Here is a 20,585-nt window from a genome sequence, read left to right as displayed (position 1 = left end):
TTTCCAGTCTAAAAAAAAAAGAGGTTAGGTAGATACTTAGATTTTTAAAAAATAAATATTTTTTTATATTGTATAGTTTAAGTTTTCAAATTACTTTATATTAATTTACATGAAATCCATTTGCTTAGTCATTGAGCTTTTGAATTTATCAATTACATGTATGGGTTATCTGTCCTTGGTATCTTTTTAATCCTGGTCATGGCACCAAAAACATTTCTAAATTTTTGTTTTGTATTTTTTTTTCTTAGTTTTTTTTCTTGTTTAGATTTTATTTTGTTTATGTGCACTTTGCAGAAATGGAGATGAAGCCAGTTGGTTATATAAACTCCTTGTTCACATTTAAAAATGGAACTCCTCGACAGCCATCGGTATGTCCATTTGCCCGTGGTTCACTTAAAATTGATAAGTCCATCTTCACAAACCCAGAGCATTCACTGGAGGGTCTGGAGGAGTTTTCTCATGTGTGGTAAATATTTTAAATATATAATTATTCATATCAAATTTAAATTATTTGATATTTTCAAACATCTGTCATTGCAAAAGCATTATATGTAGATTTTATTTCTACTTTACAGATGTTTACTAATTAAGGCTAATCATCATAATTTATTAAGTGTTAATATATATGTATCACTTATGTTTACCTTCCTATATATGAGTTTTGTTGCTTTTTTTAGGTTAATATTTATTTTTCATAAAAACAATGCAGAATATATGAAAGCTAAAGTTAAACCTCCAAGACTGAATGGAAAAAGAGTTGGACTGTTTTCGACACGATCTCCATATCGACCCAATGCAATTGGACTTACTCTAGCAAAACTAGAAGCTGTCTCAGGTACATGAAGACTGCTTAAATTTTTGAAAGTTGCACACAAAGAAAATTAGGGTTTGAAGAGTAGGGGGATCTTAGTGAGCCATTGTATCAGAAGGCCTGAGGAATAGAATAATGAAATGGAAAATAGAAAAATTGAAGAAGTACAATGTACATAGTATACACAAAAATATATACATTGCAGTTTTTAATTTTTTTTCTTTTAGGAAGCACATTGCATCTCAGTGGTATAGACCTGTTAGACGGTACACCAGTGTTAGATATCAAACCTTATATCCCAGAGTATGACTCACCTCCATCATCGTGTAAAAATAATTCTACTGATGAGGAAGTTTTAAAGGAGACTTTGGATGATCCTGCCAATGAGAATCAAGAATTAAAGTCACTGGCCTCTGACGTAGATCAAGTGAACAAACATATCACAACCTTTACAGAGGATGGCCAAATTAAAGAACCCAAGCTAAAGCACTTAAATGAAAATGAACATAAAGATGGAAAAGATCCTAATTTAACTCCTGAGAACCATAAATGTAACAGTGAAATATCTTGTGACAATAACAATTTAAACAGTGAACCTCTTACACAATGTTCTAGCAGTCCTGAAGTTAAATCTGCAAAATGGATTTCAGATGCACCTGTAACAAAATTGTGTGTAACAATCACAGAGAGGGCTAATTCTCAGCTGCAGAAGTTTTCCAAAAGTGCCAAGAATGATGAATTTAGACTAAAATTTCTAGATTCTGCAGATGAAGCTCTAGAGGCCATCCGTGCCATTCTCTGTGAAGATCCACGATCAATCTATAGACGTCAAAAGTGTGTGGACAATTTGTATTACTTCACAGTGGATGTGCTGCATGTAACTTGCTGGTTTGATGATGACTTAGTGGAAATTGTTAGAATACAACCTATTTCACATGCTCAACATCTTCAACTTCCTAAATAAATAGATGTAAAATAAAAATATATCTACGTAAATACTCAAATATGTTATTACCATTTTAATACTTCATAAAGCTTTGTTTTAAGAATATTTTATTTCATTAATCATTTTCTCCACAGTCTCTCTAATAAAAAGCTTTGAATAAGCTTGATTAAAGTGACAGTCTAGGGCTGCGCAATAATATTGATATTCTGGTATATTGCGATTCGTTAACAAAAAATTTCGTATTGCGATACGTTTTTAGCTCACCTGAGCTGAAAGCTCAAGTGAGCTTTTCTGATCACCCGTTGTCCGTCGTCCGTCCGTCTGTCCGTCTGTCGGTCCGTCCGTCCGTCCGTCTGTCCGTCCGTCTGTAAACTTTTCACATTTTCAACTTCTTCTCAAGAACCACTGGGCCAATTTTAACCAAACTTGGTACAAAGTATCCTTGGGTGAAGGGGAGTATAAATTGTTAAAATAAAGAGCCAAGTCCCATTACAAGGGGAGATAATCAAGAAAAGACAAAAATAGGGTGGGGTCATTAAAAAATCTTCTCCTCAAGAACCACTGGGCCAGAAAAGCTGAAACTTATGTGGAAACATCCTGGGATAGTGTAGATTCTAAATTGTTCAAATCATGACCCCCGGGGGTAGGGCGGGGCCACAATAGGGAATCCAAGTTTTACATTGAAATACATAAGAAAAATCTTAAAAAATCTTCTTCTCAAGAACCACAGGGCCAGAAAAGCTGAAACTTATATGGAAGCATCCTGGAGTAGTGTAGATTATAAATTGTTCAAATCATGACCCCCGGGGGTAGGGCGGGGCCACAATAGGGAATCCAAGTTTTACATTGAAATACATAAGAAAAATCTTAAAAAATCTTCTTCTCAAGAACCACAGGGCCAGAAAAGCTGAAACTTATATGGAAGCATCCTTGGGTAGTGTAGAATCTAAATTGTTCAAATCATGACCCCCGGGGGTAGGGCGGGGCCACAATAGGGAATCCAAGTTTTACATTAAAATATATAAGAAAAATCTTAAAAAATCTTCTTCTCAAGAACCACTGGGCCAGAAATACTGAAACTTATATTGAAGCATCCTGGGATAGTGTAGATTCTAAATTGTTAAAATCATGACCCCCTGGGGGTAGGGCGGGGCCACAATAGGGAATCCAAGTTTTACATTGAAATACATAAGAAAAATCTTTAAAAATCTTCTTCTCAAGAACCACGGGGCCAGAAAAGCTGAAACTTAAATGGAAGCATCCTGGGGTAGTGTAGATTATAAATTGTTCAAATCATGACCCCCGGGGGTAGGGCGGGGCCACAATAGGGAATCCAAGTTATACATTGAAATACATAAGAAAAATCTTAAAAAATCTTCTTCTCAAGAACCACAGGGCCAGAAAAGCTGAAACTTATATGGAAGCATCCTGGGGTAGTGTAGATTATAAATTGTTCAAATCATGACCCCTGGGGGTAGGGCGGGGTCACAATAGGGAATCCAAGTTTTACATTGAAATACATAAGAAAAATCTTTAAAAATCTTCTTCTCAAGAACCTCTGGGCCAGAAAAGCTGAAACTTATATGGAAGCATCCTGGGGTAGTGTAGATTATAATTGTTCAAATCATGATCCCCGGGGGTAGGGCTGGGCCACAATAGGGAATCCAAGTTTTACATTGAAATACATAAGAAAAATCTTAAAAAATCTTCTTCTCAAGAACCACAGGGCCAGAAAAGCTGAAACTTATACGGAAGCATCCTTGGGTAGTGTAGAATCTAAATTGTTCAAATCATGACCCCTGGGGGTAGGGCTGGGCCACAATAGGGAATCCAAGTTTTACATTAAAATATATAAGAAAAATCTTCTTCTAAAGAATCACTGGGCCAGAAATACTGAAACATATATGGAAGCATCCTGGGGTAGTGTAGATTCTAAATTGTTCAAATCATGACCCCTGGGGGTAGGGCGGGCCACAATAGGGAATCCAAGTTTTAAATTGAAATACATAAGAAAAATCTTCTTTTCAAGAACCACTGGACCAATAAAGCTGAGGCATATTTGGAAGCATCCTGAGGTAGTGTAGATTCTAAACTGTTCAAATTTTGACCCCTGGGGATAGGGCGGGGCCACAATAGGTATATTAAAAGGGGGGAAATCTGGTAAAGAACAGCATGGCCAAAGTTACTCAGGTGAGCGATGTGGCCCATGGGCCTCTTGTTCCAGTACCAGTATACCGGCAAAATCAATATGGCGGCCAACGGGAAATAACTCTTGCTAATTTGGGCCTACTGAAAACTATCTATTTGATCGCGTAAATACCGCGAATATAAGTGCTTCACGTAAAGTCTGCAACACAGTAAAATTTCAAATGATGGAGAACCCTGAAAATGATTGGGCTTTAGATTTATGAAGTACAATATGAAATTTAAGATGTCAGAAACGTTTTCAATCGTGCCAAACAGTACCAAACGTAAAGATGTCTGTTGTATGGTTGCAGTTCGTTGCCAAACTGTAGTGAAATAAACTAGAACTTTTTTGTTATAACGTGTTTATAAAAGTTTAATACAATCTGCTTATAAATGGAGGTTAATAAAGTAAGAAAGGAGCATTTTAACTATTATTAAAAATACTGCAATATTACATATCGCAATACAGTTCCAAATATCGCAATACATTGTATATCGCAATACGAAATTTTCAACCGATACCCAGTCCTAAGTGACACCGTGACGCACAGACTGGAAAATTGACAAAAATAGAATGTTGGCATGCCCCGTTCAAATTTTGTTCATTTCCTGAAAGTATTAGGTTTCATAAAATTACAGCTTTTGAAACCCAGAAAATCCACTTTTATAGAGAAAAAAAAAAATGTTACCTGGCCCAAGACGAAAATATTGCTTGACTTCTTCCTCCCTATTGTGCGTGTGCACAGAAAAACTGAAGAAGTTACTATGGTCTCAAATACCAAAAAAATGAATGTCGGTAGACCAAGAATTTTGATTCAATCTTCAAAAAAAGATTATTAGAACATATTTCTCACATTTGCTTGCTCCAATTCAATATTTTTTACAAGTTTAAGCTAAAACTAAAAGTTGCATATGACAGCAAGGAAGTTTTAGTTTGTTCATCCCTTGATGCATCATCCATGCAAGTTTGGTCTTGGTAGGGCTTGAAATTACACTGGAATAAGTCTGCTCCAAAAAACTTTAACCTGGTCACTCATCTGGAAAATGTAATTAAATCCAGCGTCTGTAGCAACTCTGGTAGTGTGCATCCCTTGATGCATCATACATGCAAGTTTGGTGCATGTAGGCCTTATACCTTCTTGGTAATAGATCTGCTCCAAAAACATACACCGATGAAAAATGTTTTTTGGACTTTGAGAAAATTATATTGCGTAAAGGAGGTTATTTTGAAATTAACTAACCCATTTTTAATATAGGGAGCGTGTCTTTTTTATTCAGGAAAAATCTTCAAAGACAATGAAGTAATACTGTAATAATGAAGAAAAATTGCCTTTGCTTACTCAAATGGATAAAATACATGTAAATAAAGTTTTCAAATACTCTATTTTGGTCTAATAAAATGTTTAGAATACTTGGATTTTTTTCATTTCATTTCATTTCATTTTATTCACTCACACCAACATCAGTGGTACATGAGGTACAATAAATTAGTCGTCATAATTGTGACAAAAATAATAAATATAATTATGATACAATAGCATAAATGAGGGGCATATACATATGTACATAGTATAGCAATAAACATACAATGAAAGAAGAAAAGAAGAAAAAAAAATGGTATGATAACATTTAAATTATGGAGGACAGACGGTGTCGTTTATTTTAGATATAAATATACAAAGGTTTTTTAAAGTTTTTAAGTTTGTCGTTGACATAATTTCAGAAAACTTAAGTGTATTTGGCGTTTTACAAAATCTGGGATGTAAAAGATTCTTTCTGATGCTGTTCAATGTTTTACATTCTAGGATGAAATGATATTCGTCTGCTATTTGCCCTGTATTACACAATTTACAAACTCTTTCATCCAGTGGAATATTTAACCATCTACCAGTTTCAACTGGGAGGTGGTGGTTTGAAGTTCTAAATTTTATTAGTATTTTTTGGAGTTTACTAGGTAAAATACTTAGATATTTTTCAAATCCAAAGTCAATCTTAAAAATTTTTCAAATTATGTAATACAGTTCAGATTACAATTTATTCTATCCATATGTCAAATGGTGGGTCAGTCTAATTACACAAAAGTACCCTGAAAATAGGGTGCAGTGTAGAGAGGGTCCTTAACCTGGTCACTCATCTGCATCAAGCAAGTTTGGTCAACACAAGGCTTATACAAGTAATTACTATAGAATGAACCTGCTACAAAAGCTTAAACATGGTCACTCATCCGGAAAATGTAGGTCAGATCCAGCATTCCGAAGCAAGTCCAGTAATGTGCATCATTAGATGTGTATCATTCATGCAAGTCTGGTCAACATAGGGCTAATAGTTACTTTAGAATAAAATTGCTCCAAAAACTTTAATCTTATCACCCATCCGGAAAATGCAGCTTCCGAAGCAAGCCCGGTAGTGTACTTGAAAAAAAATCTGCTCCTAAAACTTTAATCTGGGACGCCGACGCCAATGGTATTACGTAAGCTCCCCCAACTTCGTTGAGATGAGCTAAAAAGCAGAAATTTGTCTAATACCTTTATAAACTGAAATCATAGTAGGTCAATTAAAACAGTAATTTACCAAATATAGCAATGAAAACATTTGATCTTTATTTATAATAGTGAAGGTATAGGGTCAATATCCCCAAGAGAACTACATTGTAAACTTAAATTACTTAACAATTTCAAGGTCAACTTTGAAAGTTGTATGGACATTCCCTCATCATTCTCACCTACAATAAACTAAAATTAAATTGTTGACACACATTAATGTTCGTCGTCAATCTATTGACCAAATTTATTACAAATTTTGCTTGGTTGCAATCTGAATAAAATGAAAGGGGTCAATTAGTTAAGTTTTAATCTAGCAAACTTTGTCTTCGGTGATCTTTCGAATTTTATAGGAATTAATAATATATATAGACATTTTTTTCATGCTCTGAAGTGTGCAAAGCATAATTTTCGCTGAATTTGTCATAAAAACTATTAATAGGGATTGGAGAGATGGTATTAAAGTCAGGATATTCATCCCAAAGTCAGAAAGTGTTTCTGTCAACGTAAAACATGATGTAATAAGGTCAATCGAATGAAAATTCTCGAAAAGAAATGTCTATACTTAAATAAAAATAACAACCAAACTTCTTATATGTTAAAACACAAGTGGGTATTTTCAAAGTAGGGCTAGCCAAAAAAAAGGAGGGGTTAAAAAGGGGAAAAAAGGATGAAAACAACTGTCTTAACTTTGAGGCGAATTGAGTACATAAAACGTGTGAAATTTCGACCTATCTGCAACAAAAAGTATGTGAGAGGGTGTCCCCTAGCCCTTCCCAACGATACTACGGGTCTTTTTTGAAGTTTAAAGACACACTAAAGTATAAAAAAAATTTTCGTATCAGGGGGTCGGGAGCTGACCCTCCCCCTACTTTTTTCCAAATATAAACTTTTACTGCGTGTCGAAAATGATCATTGAAATGCTGGTTGGCCCACCCCACCCCTCCACTTTTTGTTGCAGTATAGCAAGTCAGGGTAATGTATGATTAAAATTTGGTCGTGAAAGAATGAAATTAGCCCCCCCCCCCTTTCACCACCACCACCACAAAAATAGAATTTTGGAGTTTGGGACAATTTAAAAAAAAAAAAATTTCAAGTAAATTGTCCCCCCCCCCCTTTTTATAAAAAAAAAAAAAAAAAAAAAAAAAAAAAAAAAAAAAAAACACTCCGCGCCTGTATCAGCAAATTGATCAGTAGCAATATGACATGGATCGATTTTATGTAAAATTGACAGTTATGGACTGCCGTAATTTTACACATGTTAAAATGCTTGAATGTACTCAATGAATTTTGAAAAGAAGAAATGTCTTCAGCTTTATTCCGTAGATTTAAAAACTATAGTAACTTGTGTATGCGATGGATAGCTTTAAAACAACGTAATCTGCGATTCTGCTTCACTACAAACCTAGGTAAGGGATTATGTATACATGCATAAGTTATTGGGCGCTTAATCGGTGGAGAATATCTCCATGTATTATATTCAAAGTTTAAATCTATACTTTTTTTACGAAAATTTATGAAATTGTTACAGACAAGTTTAAATTGAAAAAAAAACTTTAAATGTAACCTATGTATGGCGAGCACTTAGCGCTGTAATTGTGTTTGTAAAGCTTAGTTGGAAAGCCGCACTTTGCAAAGAGGATATTGCGGGGTCAACACAAAGGTAAAGGGAAAAAAAACAGAGTTCTCTTTTCTATGCTTTCAAATATTTGGGCGTACTGTGATAAATTCACCTGTGTATTATATTTGTTTTTCTTTCAATTTTGTAATGTTTAATGGACTTTTAGGCTTGAATACTTTTCGTTATCTCCATATATTTCATGCATAGGTAGCCCTATTCTGGTGCAATTAAAATACAAGATGCAAACGATATTTTTAATATATTCGATCAGTGCATATTATCTATTCAAGATATATTACTAAAGTCAGGTACTCTTCACACAATTGCTCCAAAGAAAATAGTTCCATTCATGATCAGCAGATACAACATTACAACAAATTTTAAGAATAATGATGAATATCTAATACGTTAAAGAAAACAAAATTATCGTGAAAAGATTTTAAGAAAATCACTTTTTCCCCAGAAAAGCAAAGAAAAAGTTTTCGTATTCCTACGCTCGCTGCCTCCTCAGTCTTTTTCACGAAATATATAGGTCATACTTCGATTGATAATGATAAATCTTTTCACCAATTATATTACTGTCATGATTATTGTTCGTTAATTGCCGTGTATTTTCTCTTGAGTTAGAATATTAATCATTAACTGTTTGTTTGTTTTTCCCCCTCTTTTTTAAGCAACGGAATGGTTATTATTGTTAAACACCTGCAATCGTAACTTCTCGGCAAAGCAACGTGATTTTCCAAGCTCGTCGGAAAGGATCTTCGAACGTATGTAGACCTAGGCTATTTGATCTTGCAAGCACAGGTGTGTGCACCGTTCGCTAGTGACGCTTAAATCATGTAGACTGGGTATCAGTATTTGCTACGGACATGAAGAAATTTAGAACTATACACCAGTTTCATAACAAATGCAGGTTTTTTACTCAAGCCTTAGACTGGGCTAGAGGGACTGAGTTATCTAAAACGATGGTAGGTCATCGATTTACTCAGTTTTTAATCAAGAAAATATACTATTTTTGTAAATAAAAACATTTCTTGAAACAAAATGAAGTTTTCAAAACGTCTGTATCTTCAAAATCTATATTAAGTGTTAAATATCGGATTCTATTCTATGACGAAGGACTATTCAGTATTGCTCCACAGCCGCAACCAATCTCGCGATTTCCTTTGCGTTTAAACAACGGCCGTGACACCGTCAATGCATCTCTGGACGAGTTCATTGATTACTCTAAAAGGTGACAGGTTGACCCATCTTTAACATCTGCCTATACTTTGAGTGATAGTACTTTAATAGCACAAAATTAAAATATAAATTAAAATCTATCCTTGATAGATCTATAGTTTTGCTATTTAAAAAAAAATTGGGCTATCTTTGATAATCCATAACGGCTTGAATTTTTTTCACAGAAGATTCTATCATTGGAAAGTTAGATGCATGTAGCACAGGCCCATAGTACGCGGGATTTTTTCGGAGCCCCCCCCCCCCCTTTCACTTTGAAAACGTTGCTATGCCTGTAACATGCTATTTGGATTATGAGTGAGGTGTTAAATACATTTTTAAAATTATACGATTAATTATATTTAGTCTATGTTCTATGTGAAATTAAACCTATTTTTTATGCATGTGCAACTTTGTGATAAAGTCACTACAAGCATGTAACGATATATATATATATATATATATATATATATATATATATATATATATATATATATATATATATATATATATATATATATATATATGTACATACAGGTTGTTTCCTAGTACATGCATAGTTTATTCAACAAAAGATGTTGAAACTCAGTAGCCTAAATAATATGTCATTTTAGGATATTTATGGCACTTTTATAGTTGACTTTCTACAGCTTGAGTATCTCTGACGTTTTGTCAGTACATGTAAATACTTGTTTTTTATTAGAAATCATCTGAGCACAATGAAAATGCGAATAAATTAAAAGTCGAATATCTTGGATATGGGGTAACCCATATCTTTTCTTGTTATGTCAAAGGACAAATCCGAAAGTTACAAAGTGAGATTTCTCCCCCAAAGATGAGGGCCAGGGAAAGTACCTTTTAGAAATTATCGATTCGCCCATTTAGTAAGGTTTCATGAAGCAGAAAGATATACCTAAAATATTACGTGAGTGTACCTTTTTTAAATAGTATTAGATAGTTTTGTGTGACGTATTTTCTAGGAATGTGCAACTTTATCGATAAGACAAACTTCTAAAAACAAGTAACTTTATCGATAAGAAGATTTATCCCTTGTTTACCCCTTTATCCCGTGGATATGACTCATTGGATAATTTTTTCATAATCCACAGTTAAGTGCAGTTGTAACGTCACAATGGTTTTTGCGTTAGCGTGATGAAGTAAAAAAAAAGTGGAGTCCTATATAAAACAGTGTAAAACATTGGTTGTGAAGTATTAAACATGGGATAAAAAGAATCTCCCATGATTTGTAGTTGGATATGACTTTTATCCAACTCGTTGTGTGTTTTTATCCCCTCGCCAAGGCTCGGGGATAAAAAGCACACAACTCGTTGGATAAAAATCATATCCAACTACAAATCATGGGAGATCCTATATATCACGTATATCGTGATCTTTTTATTGCACGATACGTATCGTGATATGGAGACTAAAATACCGGCATTTTCATGTTGTTTATAATTACAAATTCCGGAAATAATTTTTTTTTCAAACTTTTGAATTAAAATTACCAGAATTGTAAATAGAAAATTAATGTAAAACAGTAAAACAATGGCATCATAGCATCCAAACATGCTTAATTAATATATAATTTAATATATAATAATATAATTTTTTTCAGTCAATGCGATGATTTAGCCACTCTCGCAATTTATTCACCTCGTTCTTCTGACTCGGTGAATATCGTACTCCTCAGGTGGTTAAATTGTCGTATTGAACTTATATAAAACAGCAATTATATAAAATATCCTTAATTATTCAAAGATAAGATGAAGAATTATTAGTTACTTGCAAAAATTAAAATAGGCCTCCGCACAAATGATTTGCTGATCTATTTAATTCAAGGGACCTCGGTAATACTCAAACCCTTGCCATCAAATGGCGCCCCCCCCCAACACAATATCCTGGATCCGCGCCTGCAACCACGTAGGTCACACCGAAAAACTTGTGACCATTCACAAGGCTTTAAAGGACCCACCTTTTTGTAGACTATGTTGACAATTTTGCAGGTGAAGTAAAGCCTATTGGGTTTATGAGTTCCCTATTCTGCCACAAGAGAGGGACTCCACGCCAGCCCACGATCTGTCCTCACGCACGAGGCACATTAACATTGGACCACCATTTGGTCAACAATCCTCAGTATATGTTAGAAGGTCTGGAAGAATTCTCTCATGTCTGGTATGTTCATCCTTTCAAATTTGTAAAAACTTGTAGAGATTTTCTTGATTTAAGATTGTGTATTCTTCTATTAAGTCTAGATTTACGTGTACATCTTTTCATTTGGAGTTTAATTAAACCTAACATGTGATTTCCTGAATGCAATTTGAATTTTGCATTATGAAAATAAAAACAATGAAAGCATAAATAGAGAGGAACGATCAATTAAATTTCTGTTAATCCAAATCAGATTTATTTAGTGCATTTAATAAAAATGTACATTTAATGATGTTATGAAGTAGACTAAGCCTATCTGAAAAAAATGCATTTCTGTTCTAGTTTTCTCTGAAAAAGTATTTTGTATGAATAGGTCGATAATTTAAAGAAAATTTGAATTTTTCATTGTAGGTTAATATTTGTCTTTCATAAGAACGAAAAAGAATTCGTGCGTTCTAAGGTTAGTCCCCCAAGGTTACACGGCAGGAAGGTTGGATTGTTTTCAACCAGATCACCACATCGACCTAATCCAATAGGACTATCGCTAGCAAAACTCGACTGTGTTCACGGTAAATGCATGGAACCCTACTCTAAATAGCTACATGATGCTGTACGTGTACTTGTATTAGCGGAATTCATATTCTAGTGCCTTTGTCCAAGGTCCTTTGAAACCGTCTATTCGTACGCTAAAATATGATCATCGTTAAAATATGAAATATGAGTGAAAACTCGTTCATGTTTCATGTTTGCACAAATTAGTCCACTACCAACCGTTGATCTTAAATGAAAATGCTAATACAGTGCACGTACAACATATAGATGTTTTTGTTATAATTATTTTGCAGACAGAACCCTATATCTGAATGGAGTCGATCTATTAGATGGTACCCCGATACTGGACATTAAGCCTTATATTCCTGAGTACGATACCCCACAGCCTTTGTTTGATAATTTAGAAAAGATACAATCAGAAAGAAGACAGTCATGCTTAGATAATCAAATTTATCCAGAAAACATTCACAAAAATGAGAAAAATCAAATTTATCCAGAGAATTCGAACATTCACAAAAATGAGAAAAAATTAAATCCTGGAAGAAAAACTCCGTGCTCGACTTTAAACACAAAATACAAGAACAAAAACGTTTCCCGGGAGAGTTGTATTGAAGGCTGCCTCTGCGAGGAGGAATGTGAAAATACCTCATCAAAAGGTGTTTCTGTCAGAACTCCTGATTGGATACTTCAGCCATCTTCTCCGAAACTAAAAATTTCTTTTACCGATAGAGCAGTAAATCAGCTGAATATGTTTTCGCAGGGATCACATGACCCAGATTTTACTCTAAAATTCCTCCGAACTTCCACAGAAGCTATGGAAACAATTATCTCTATACTTAGTGAGGATCCGCGTCCAGTTCACGTCCGAAACCAAGAAGAGGAGGCTTTTTATTATTTCACTGTTGACACAATGCACGTCACCTGTTGGTTTTATGATGGCATCGCGGAGGTCATTCGAATATTACCTATTTCACGTGGAAAACATTTGATATAGGTACATTAAACATAAATGTTTATTTTTATGCCGATTGTTGTGTTTTGTCTGCTATTGAAAATTTTGATCCGTTGTAAGAGTAGCCTTTTCGTCAGAATTTTCAAGGTTTGGGTCAGAATTCTTATTTTTGTTTTGAAGCATTAAATCATTTTCGTGTTCGAGACGAATTTCCTTCTCTACAACAGGAAAGCAACGAAAAATGTCAAACTTTTTTGAAAGGTAATGACGTGTAAAAAGGAAATGAGTGACATAAGATGTCAGAATGATTGCTGCCAAGGAACAAAGCATAGCGACGACTTTGAAAGGGAACTTTTGCTGATTGTGCTTTACATCATAAAATGGATACTTAATAACAGCATCGATTCCAAGCACTTGTTCTCCGCCGAGGATCCTCAGTAATAGACCGACGATAAGGCCCACCAGGCTTCCATAGGTGTTTCCAACATCCAACCACAGGGCGCAAATCAGCTGTGGGAATTGCGATACGGCCATGAGGTCTCCACAAAGTATCAGTAATCCATATACACTCTGTACTGTTAAAGCAAAAACTGTTCCCAGGATGCCAACAATGACTACGCAAATACGGAAGACCCAAACAACCTCCCTGTCTGATGCCTGAAAAACAGAGCAATATTACTTATACAAATTTTAAAAGGATATAATGGTCTATTCATAATAATTATGTATAGACCACCATATCCTTTTTAAATTGTATTCCTTTTACGAATTTAAAAATGATATAATGGTTTATACATAATAAGGTGGTACTGGGGTTTTTTGTCCCCTGCTTTCGCGGGGGGTATTAATTTGGGTTTGTTCCTCTGTTTGCCCATCATTCTATCTGTTTGTAATACTTTCGTTTCCGGATTGTATCTTTAAAAGTCCTTAGGTTTTTGCAATGAAAATTTACACCATAACCCCCTATGATTTCAGTAACGCCCCGTTGATTTTGAGGCCAAATATTTTCCAGGAAATTTTCAGTTCTCTTTGAGCTTTTACAGTGAACTTAAAGCAGTGACTCTAACTTAAAGACCCTCTATTTTTGAAGCCAAAGGTGACGGAGTCAAGGCCATGGTACGAATTTGTTTCTAGTTCACTTCAATATTGTCTATTGACCCAATTCGTACCATTTCACTTCAATAATGTCTATTGACCCCTAGCTTTGATTTTGAGGTGAACAGGTCAAAGGTCAAGATTACAGACTTGTATGCTGTTACTAATTGTTAATTCTGTCTAATATCTTAAACAAACTTCTGTCATTGAGTGGGGGACATAAATTCCCTGAATTAGCTTAGCATGTCTTATCTACACTCACATTAGGCCTTATAATATTCTGATAAATATTTCTCGCCACCACACTGCCAACGGCCAGAATAATGGAATCTGCGGACGACATGACAGCTGCACTGAGCGCACCAAGGGCAATAACTGCTACCGCTGTGGGACACAGGTGCTGAAGAACCATGGGAAGAATTGACTCCCAGTCTGTATTACTTAATGGAAGACTACCCTCATAGCTTGTGGCATTCCAATCTATTGAGAATTAACAAAAACTTAATCAAAACAGTCAGTGTGACAAAACAGGCATCTGCCATCAATTCTGTTCTGTTTAAAGAATACATGTACATGTATATTCTTGAGAAAGATGAAAACAAATATAAGATTATATTGGTTTACTATTACTAAACTTTCGAGGATTCGATGCTAATCTGTGTCTTTTAATGCAAGTTTGATTGATTGATTGTTATTGTTTAACGCCGAGTCGGCAATATTTCAGCCATATTTCGGCGGTTAAAGTTTACGTTCCGGGTTGAAAGTTTTTGGGTTTCCCTGGCGGCCCCCAATGAGCCTACTCTTTTTTGAAAACCAGAGAAACGATCTTTTGCTTGCCAAGGGGGTTGTAATCCTTGACACGGGGCACCATTTAACGTCCCATCCGACGGACATTTAATGTAAGTTTGAAAATACATGAACAATTTTCCACATTATGACACATTTATGGCCCCGAAATCATTAACTGTTACCTGCCGAGGCACCTGCAAGTCCCAAGAAAGCAGGTGGAAGAAACAGAAGCATGGAATATATGATGGAGACCAAGGTGGCGTTTCGGGCCAAAGATGGTGAATGACAGGCCAGTACACGTTGGTAATATGACTGTATAAAATTGAAAAATATTACAGTATTGGCTAAAACATGTAGGTGCGAACTATCTTTGTTCGTAATTGCTTCTCAAGTATTTCAGACAGATTTCTGAACCAGGTGACACACACAACAGAATCTGTGAGATTTCAATGCTGGAAACATAAGTTCCCTTTAATCGGAGCATATCTTTTGATTTTCTAAAAACGCCCTAATACTAACTTCAAAATCACCAAAGAGAAAGATTTCAGGCCACTTCCTTATTTGAGCAAGTAGAATTTGCACCCTGTGATGGCTTAAAATTATACCTGCCATGGAATTCCACCGAACACAACAACAGCAAAGGTATCGATATAGTTTCCTATGTGTTCTGTGGCCACAGTTCCTAGCCATTTGCCCTCAACTCTGGACAGGTCCACGGATTCGTTCGTGAATACAAATGGCAAAGCTAATGTCTACAATGATTTTAAATTATTTGTAATACTAGTAGTTAAAATCACGAAAAGATTTAAACATTAAGTCGCACTTCATTGTGAAGACTCCTGAATTATACATGTACATGTATTTTACTCCTTTTTTTTTTTACTTACGAGCCAAATATGACCAATTTTACACATTAAATATTACAAAAATATTTCACTTGCCAAGCCAACTCCAATGAAAATGAGTTGAATCACATCCGTGTATGCGACAGAATAGAGTCCACCAAAGAAAGTATAGACTACAGCTACACAAGCAGATGTTATAACAGCCACGTTCATATCAAGTCCGATAATAGACTTTAGAGAGGCCCCTAAGAAAAGAAACACACAGTGAATATATTTCATATTAGGTCTGGTATTCTGATTTGGCCACTCGCTAACTCCCCCTTACGTAGAAGGATGTATAAGGATTTAAAGTGACCAAAAAAACTCGCTTGTTTTCATCTGTCTGCCATCCGACAAAAAATCAAAACGAGAATTTAATGGTCTGTGTAGACGACTATAGAGGGTGGATAAAATATGCAGGATGGTAATATAATATGTCTAGAATTGGGAAATAAAAGTCAGTTGATTGTCCAATGCTGAAAAGTAGAGAAATACTCCCAAATACACCCCAAGCGTGCACAGAAAATCTTGCGTCGTAAATTGCACAATATTTGCATTAGGGATCTGTAGCGTTATGGTCAAAGACTAAAATATAAAACCATAACGCTACAGTTTCTGCATCTACAATGCATCTCTCTGTTGCATGAAACCTTTTCTCATTTTCAGGATTTCCAGGTCTACATCAGTAAATAGTCTTCGACAAAGTCGCAGATTGCGCATTCAAATAACACATTAGCTATTTTCCTCTTCTCGTTGGGTCTGATGTTTAAAATTTTTTTTGCAGTTTTATACGAAAACTTCAAAATGTTTGCCATGTGCTTGGGAGAGGGGGAACGTACAACTACATCGTCCTCACGAAGTAACGGACTATAACAACGGAACCTACAGCATTGATTAATTAAGTCAGTAGGAGACACCCTAGATCGAAATAGTTGCAGCTTAAGTGTAAACAAAGCTTAGGTCATCGGAACAATCATCTCTTGCGTTAGCAAGATTGGGGGGGGGGGGTGTGCAATTCAATTCAAATAAACGTTTGTTAAATTGAATGTGAATTCTCTTCTACAGTACATATAAATAATCTTAATTTGGCATGTAATGTAATTTCTGAGAACATTCTCAACCCATCCATTCCAGTGCATAATAGATGACATAAAAGAATCTAATTACATAAACAAATTGTAAAATGGGGCAATTATTCGCATTGCAGAGGTAGGTTTTAAAGGTCATCATATAGTTGTGAACTGTTGAACATGATGTGAAATTTATTCTGTTTGATATCTATTAAACATTCAGAACTATAATATTTCTCTCATATAAGATATAATGAAAGTCTGTATAATAGTTGAAAACCTAATGCTCCAAGTATAGCAGCCTCCCAGAAAATGTTTGCAAAAAGTTCGTTGAAGAATAAAACAGCTCCCATCTTTTTGCCGAATTTGATCTGAAAGAGATCAAAGATGGTGGTGTAATTTCCCCGTCGAACCTTCGGTGCAAAAACCACTCCAGCTACAAAAAAAAAAAAAACAGGCATCATTATTTAAATTACATGTATTAGAATGGACTATCTTTGTGAGAGTTTGTGATTTTGTAATGAATTAAGACAATTTAAGACAGATCGAATCAAGAATGCGCGAAAAAAGTTATCATAAATATATACATGTACATACATGTATAAATGCATTAAAACGAAAAGTGAAATAAAACATCAAAAAACAAAAACGCTCTCCTCGATAAATAACATAAATTACCAATTGCTATCCCGATGTTGTATCCAATGGGCGCTACGGTGTTCACCAATCCCTTCGTTGCAATTTCTGAGGCTGTTCCACTAATATAAGCGCCACCTACCATTGTAGCTAAAATAAAGAATTATCAATTCACCAATGGTGCATACGATCAAAATATTCTTCAAAAGTCAAAGACATAAACATAAGTGTTCCTTCTTAAATCTTGGTTTAAGACTTCCAATGTAACAAATCTGACCATAAAAATAATAATCACACGTGTATTAAGAAACATATGTCTGTGAAGAGACTGTAGCTCTAATGGTTTCGGTTCACAATGCTTAATCGAAATGCAGAGGAGCATTTAGCTTAAGAATCATGAAAAAATTAATATACCAATTTAAATTGGTGTAAATTTGGTATAAATTGTTTGAGAAATTTCCCCATGCACCTTAAAGGGATGTAGCGGGGGGTGCTTTAAAGGCAGCCCCCTCTCCCTGTACAGCTGGTGAAATTAATTCTAAATTACCAATTGTTCAAAAATAACTGATTGAATTTAATACCAATCAAATTAAAGATTTTAAAAAATATCACATTTTATATTTACATCGTTCGTGGAAATCAGGTAAAAAAAGGAATATGAACATCCTGTTGTATTCTACTCGTATACCAAGTCTCATTGAGAACACAACTGTTGCAATTCGAAAGAACTAAACAGATTGCTGAGTATTTTATTTCAGTAACTCCAAACACTTATAAAATGATGGGGGGGGGGGGGTTAGAAAAAAATTGAATCTTATGAAAGTATGAATTTTCAATATAGATTACCGGTCTTTTTACACCGGAAAAAAAAAATGTCAAAGACAATTAACTTATACAAATGAATTGAATCACTTTTGCTTGCATAAATGGGTAAAACACATGAAAACAATGTATTAAAAAATCCAAAATACTTTATCTTGTTTTTATAAAATGTTAACAATATTTAGATCATTGTTTTAATTAAATATGTCCTATATACAGTTAAATTTGATTTATTGCCATTTTTCTTCTAAGTGCAGATCACTCTAACTGAAAAAATAGCTTTTAGCATACAGTGTTTGGAGCTTTCTTTATGCAGTTTGTACCTGTGTCTGAAGTTGAAGATCTAATTAAGAATACAATGGATTTTAACAGGACTGAATTCTATATAAAGCCTCCGTAATTATTGCACAGTGGCGTTGATTGATTTTGACTCGGTATGTTACCGACTATCTACAGAAATATATATAAATTTCACAGACGACGAGCGGACTATAATCGCAAATCGACAACAACGTGAAAGCAAATAAAGGCACCCCTTCCCCGGGAAGCTTTTGAACTTTCAGCATTTCTGGAAGCTAAATTCTAGTTTCCAGGAAAAAAAATGTACGTTAATCAGTCTGAATTTCAACATTAAAACTGCTTACTTCATCGTGAAATTTTATAATTAAGTAGAAATGGCATCCCTCTTTTATTATGGGATATGATTTTTATCCAACGAGATGTGCTCGCTATCCTTAGCCCTATCTGTAAAGTAGAAATATATCGTTTCAATTTAAAGGTATTTTCTACTTTGAAATTCTGCTAATTTTCTTAATTATTTCTAGTGCGCATCGTACATTCACATTATGAAGTTGATAAAAACTGGGAATCTTATCAATAATATATGTATATATGTTTACACTGTATATTTATATTCATTTGTTCTTATAGGTTTCGCATTATTAACAAAGTATTGTTATGTAAATACACGTATATAGAACGAAACCGTATCTAATATCAGAAAATTATGTAAATATATATAGAACGAAAAGCACGTTACAAACCGTATCTAATATCAGAATTTTTTTATCATTTATTCAAAAGGAAATGCATGTCTTCTTTTTTATTCATTTATTCAAAGGGAAATACAGGTCTTTTTTTCGCGGGGGGGGGGGGTCTTTTTAAATGACGTTGAAGCACTTGCGTATGCCTGGCAAGGCAGAGGGGTTAGGGGAGGGTCAACATCAACTGTAATAAATGTCAGTCTCACAAATTTTTGACAAGCCAAAACAAAAACCAAACAAACAACAACAAACAACTTGCCCAAACCTGAAAATCCTATCTCTGTGGGGTGGGGGACTTTCCTTAGTCAATTTTCTCCAGATAGATAACTCTCCCTACCGTTTAAAGAGGGGCCAGTGTTTCCTGGAGGGTTCAATGTCAGGTCCGAACCCCCTCTTGATAATAACTCATCGAGTGAAATTAATAACAGAAATGTTTGCAGTATCAAAATTTGCAAGAGCTAGCGAGATTTCACCTTGGTTGCCTTTTTTAGCCTCCCTCAATGAACATTTTCAGCTTGAAAGCGTCTCAAGAATCTAAGCCATTTGATATTTTAATATGTTGGTTGGGTTGAAATTTTCTTATTTGTACATAAAGGAGGCTTTCTTAACAAAGGATATGCAAAATCGGCTGAGATAATTTGATGCAAGATGTACGAGCATATATGCACTTGTAGACACTGATTAGGACTGTTGGACATAATATAAAATTATACATATATTTTTTTCGGCGTAAAAAAATTGGTTTCCCTCTTAAGTTTTTATTATTGTTAATTCTGTGGATACTTACCAGACAGCGTAAAACTGCTCACAAATAGTCCCAAGTCCCTATTGGCCAGAAATTGTGTGTCCGAACTGGTCGATTTCTTCCGTCCAGCGATCAGTCCGATGACCAGGATGACGATATAGAAGACAATTGTACCAATGAGACCAGCGATGAACACTGCCATGTTTATTTCGATAAAACAGTTTTACTTCTGCTCTGCGGGCAACTTGATGCAAACTGTCGTCTGCCTTTCGACCTCATTTTACCTAGCGACTTTTTTTTATCTTCTCTTGTTAGGTGTAATGTAATATATAGGATTAGGCTGTTTGTTGTACACTCTATCGTGTGATTTTTGGACATGTAAATGCCTTTTGTTAAACGTTATCATCAGATAAGAGCCTAAGCTTGGGGCAATGCCTTGGTCACTTCTGTCCATAAATTACACAATACTTATCGACATGCTAATTCAGATGAGTATGCAGACGAAAATGCTACTTTGGGACAC

At 34.9% G+C, this 20,585-nt stretch overlaps 3 protein-coding genes across 3 annotated transcripts; 2 read left to right on the top strand and 1 right to left on the bottom strand.

Moving 5' to 3' along the window:
• The first annotated feature begins 296 nt into the window (after positions 1–296).
• On the top strand, positions 297–1,807 carry LOC133183895 (tRNA (adenine(37)-N6)-methyltransferase-like). The gene is made up of 3 exons (XM_061318785.1): positions 297–466; positions 678–835; positions 1,039–1,807. The coding sequence occupies exons 1-3, from the start codon at positions 297–299 to the stop codon at positions 1,773–1,775; spliced, it is 1,065 nt and encodes a 354-aa protein (XP_061174769.1). The 3' UTR covers positions 1,776–1,807.
• A 5,963-nt stretch (positions 1,808–7,770) lies between these two features.
• LOC133183018 (tRNA (adenine(37)-N6)-methyltransferase-like) lies at positions 7,771–13,046 on the top strand. Its single transcript, XM_061317934.1, has 4 exons — positions 7,771–7,893; positions 11,330–11,498; positions 11,886–12,043; positions 12,320–13,046. The coding sequence occupies exons 1-4, from the start codon at positions 7,788–7,790 to the stop codon at positions 13,018–13,020; spliced, it is 1,134 nt and encodes a 377-aa protein (XP_061173918.1). The 5' UTR covers positions 7,771–7,787; the 3' UTR covers positions 13,021–13,046.
• Positions 13,047–13,071: 25 nt separating this feature from the next.
• On the bottom strand, positions 13,072–20,353 carry LOC133183017 (high-affinity choline transporter 1-like). The gene is made up of 8 exons (XM_061317933.1): positions 20,105–20,353; positions 17,495–17,602; positions 17,097–17,252; positions 15,804–15,952; positions 15,468–15,614; positions 15,045–15,174; positions 14,336–14,553; positions 13,072–13,635 (listed from the first exon to the last, which is right to left on the bottom strand). Exons 1-8 carry the CDS (start codon positions 20,262–20,264, stop codon positions 13,072–13,074), a joined length of 1,632 nt encoding a protein of 543 aa, XP_061173917.1. The 5' UTR covers positions 20,265–20,353.
• Between the last annotated feature and the right edge of the window lie 232 nt (positions 20,354–20,585).

This window comes from Saccostrea echinata, unplaced genomic scaffold, assembly GCF_033153115.1.
Source record: "Saccostrea echinata isolate AGI-Se365-2 ecotype Australia unplaced genomic scaffold, CSIRO_AGI_Sech_v1 ptg000009l, whole genome shotgun sequence".
In the NCBI taxonomy this organism is placed as follows: Eukaryota; Metazoa; Mollusca; class Bivalvia; order Ostreida; family Ostreidae; genus Saccostrea; species Saccostrea echinata.
The sequence above is the reverse complement of the archived record's forward strand: the minus strand, read 5'-3'. Positions and strand labels throughout refer to the sequence as shown.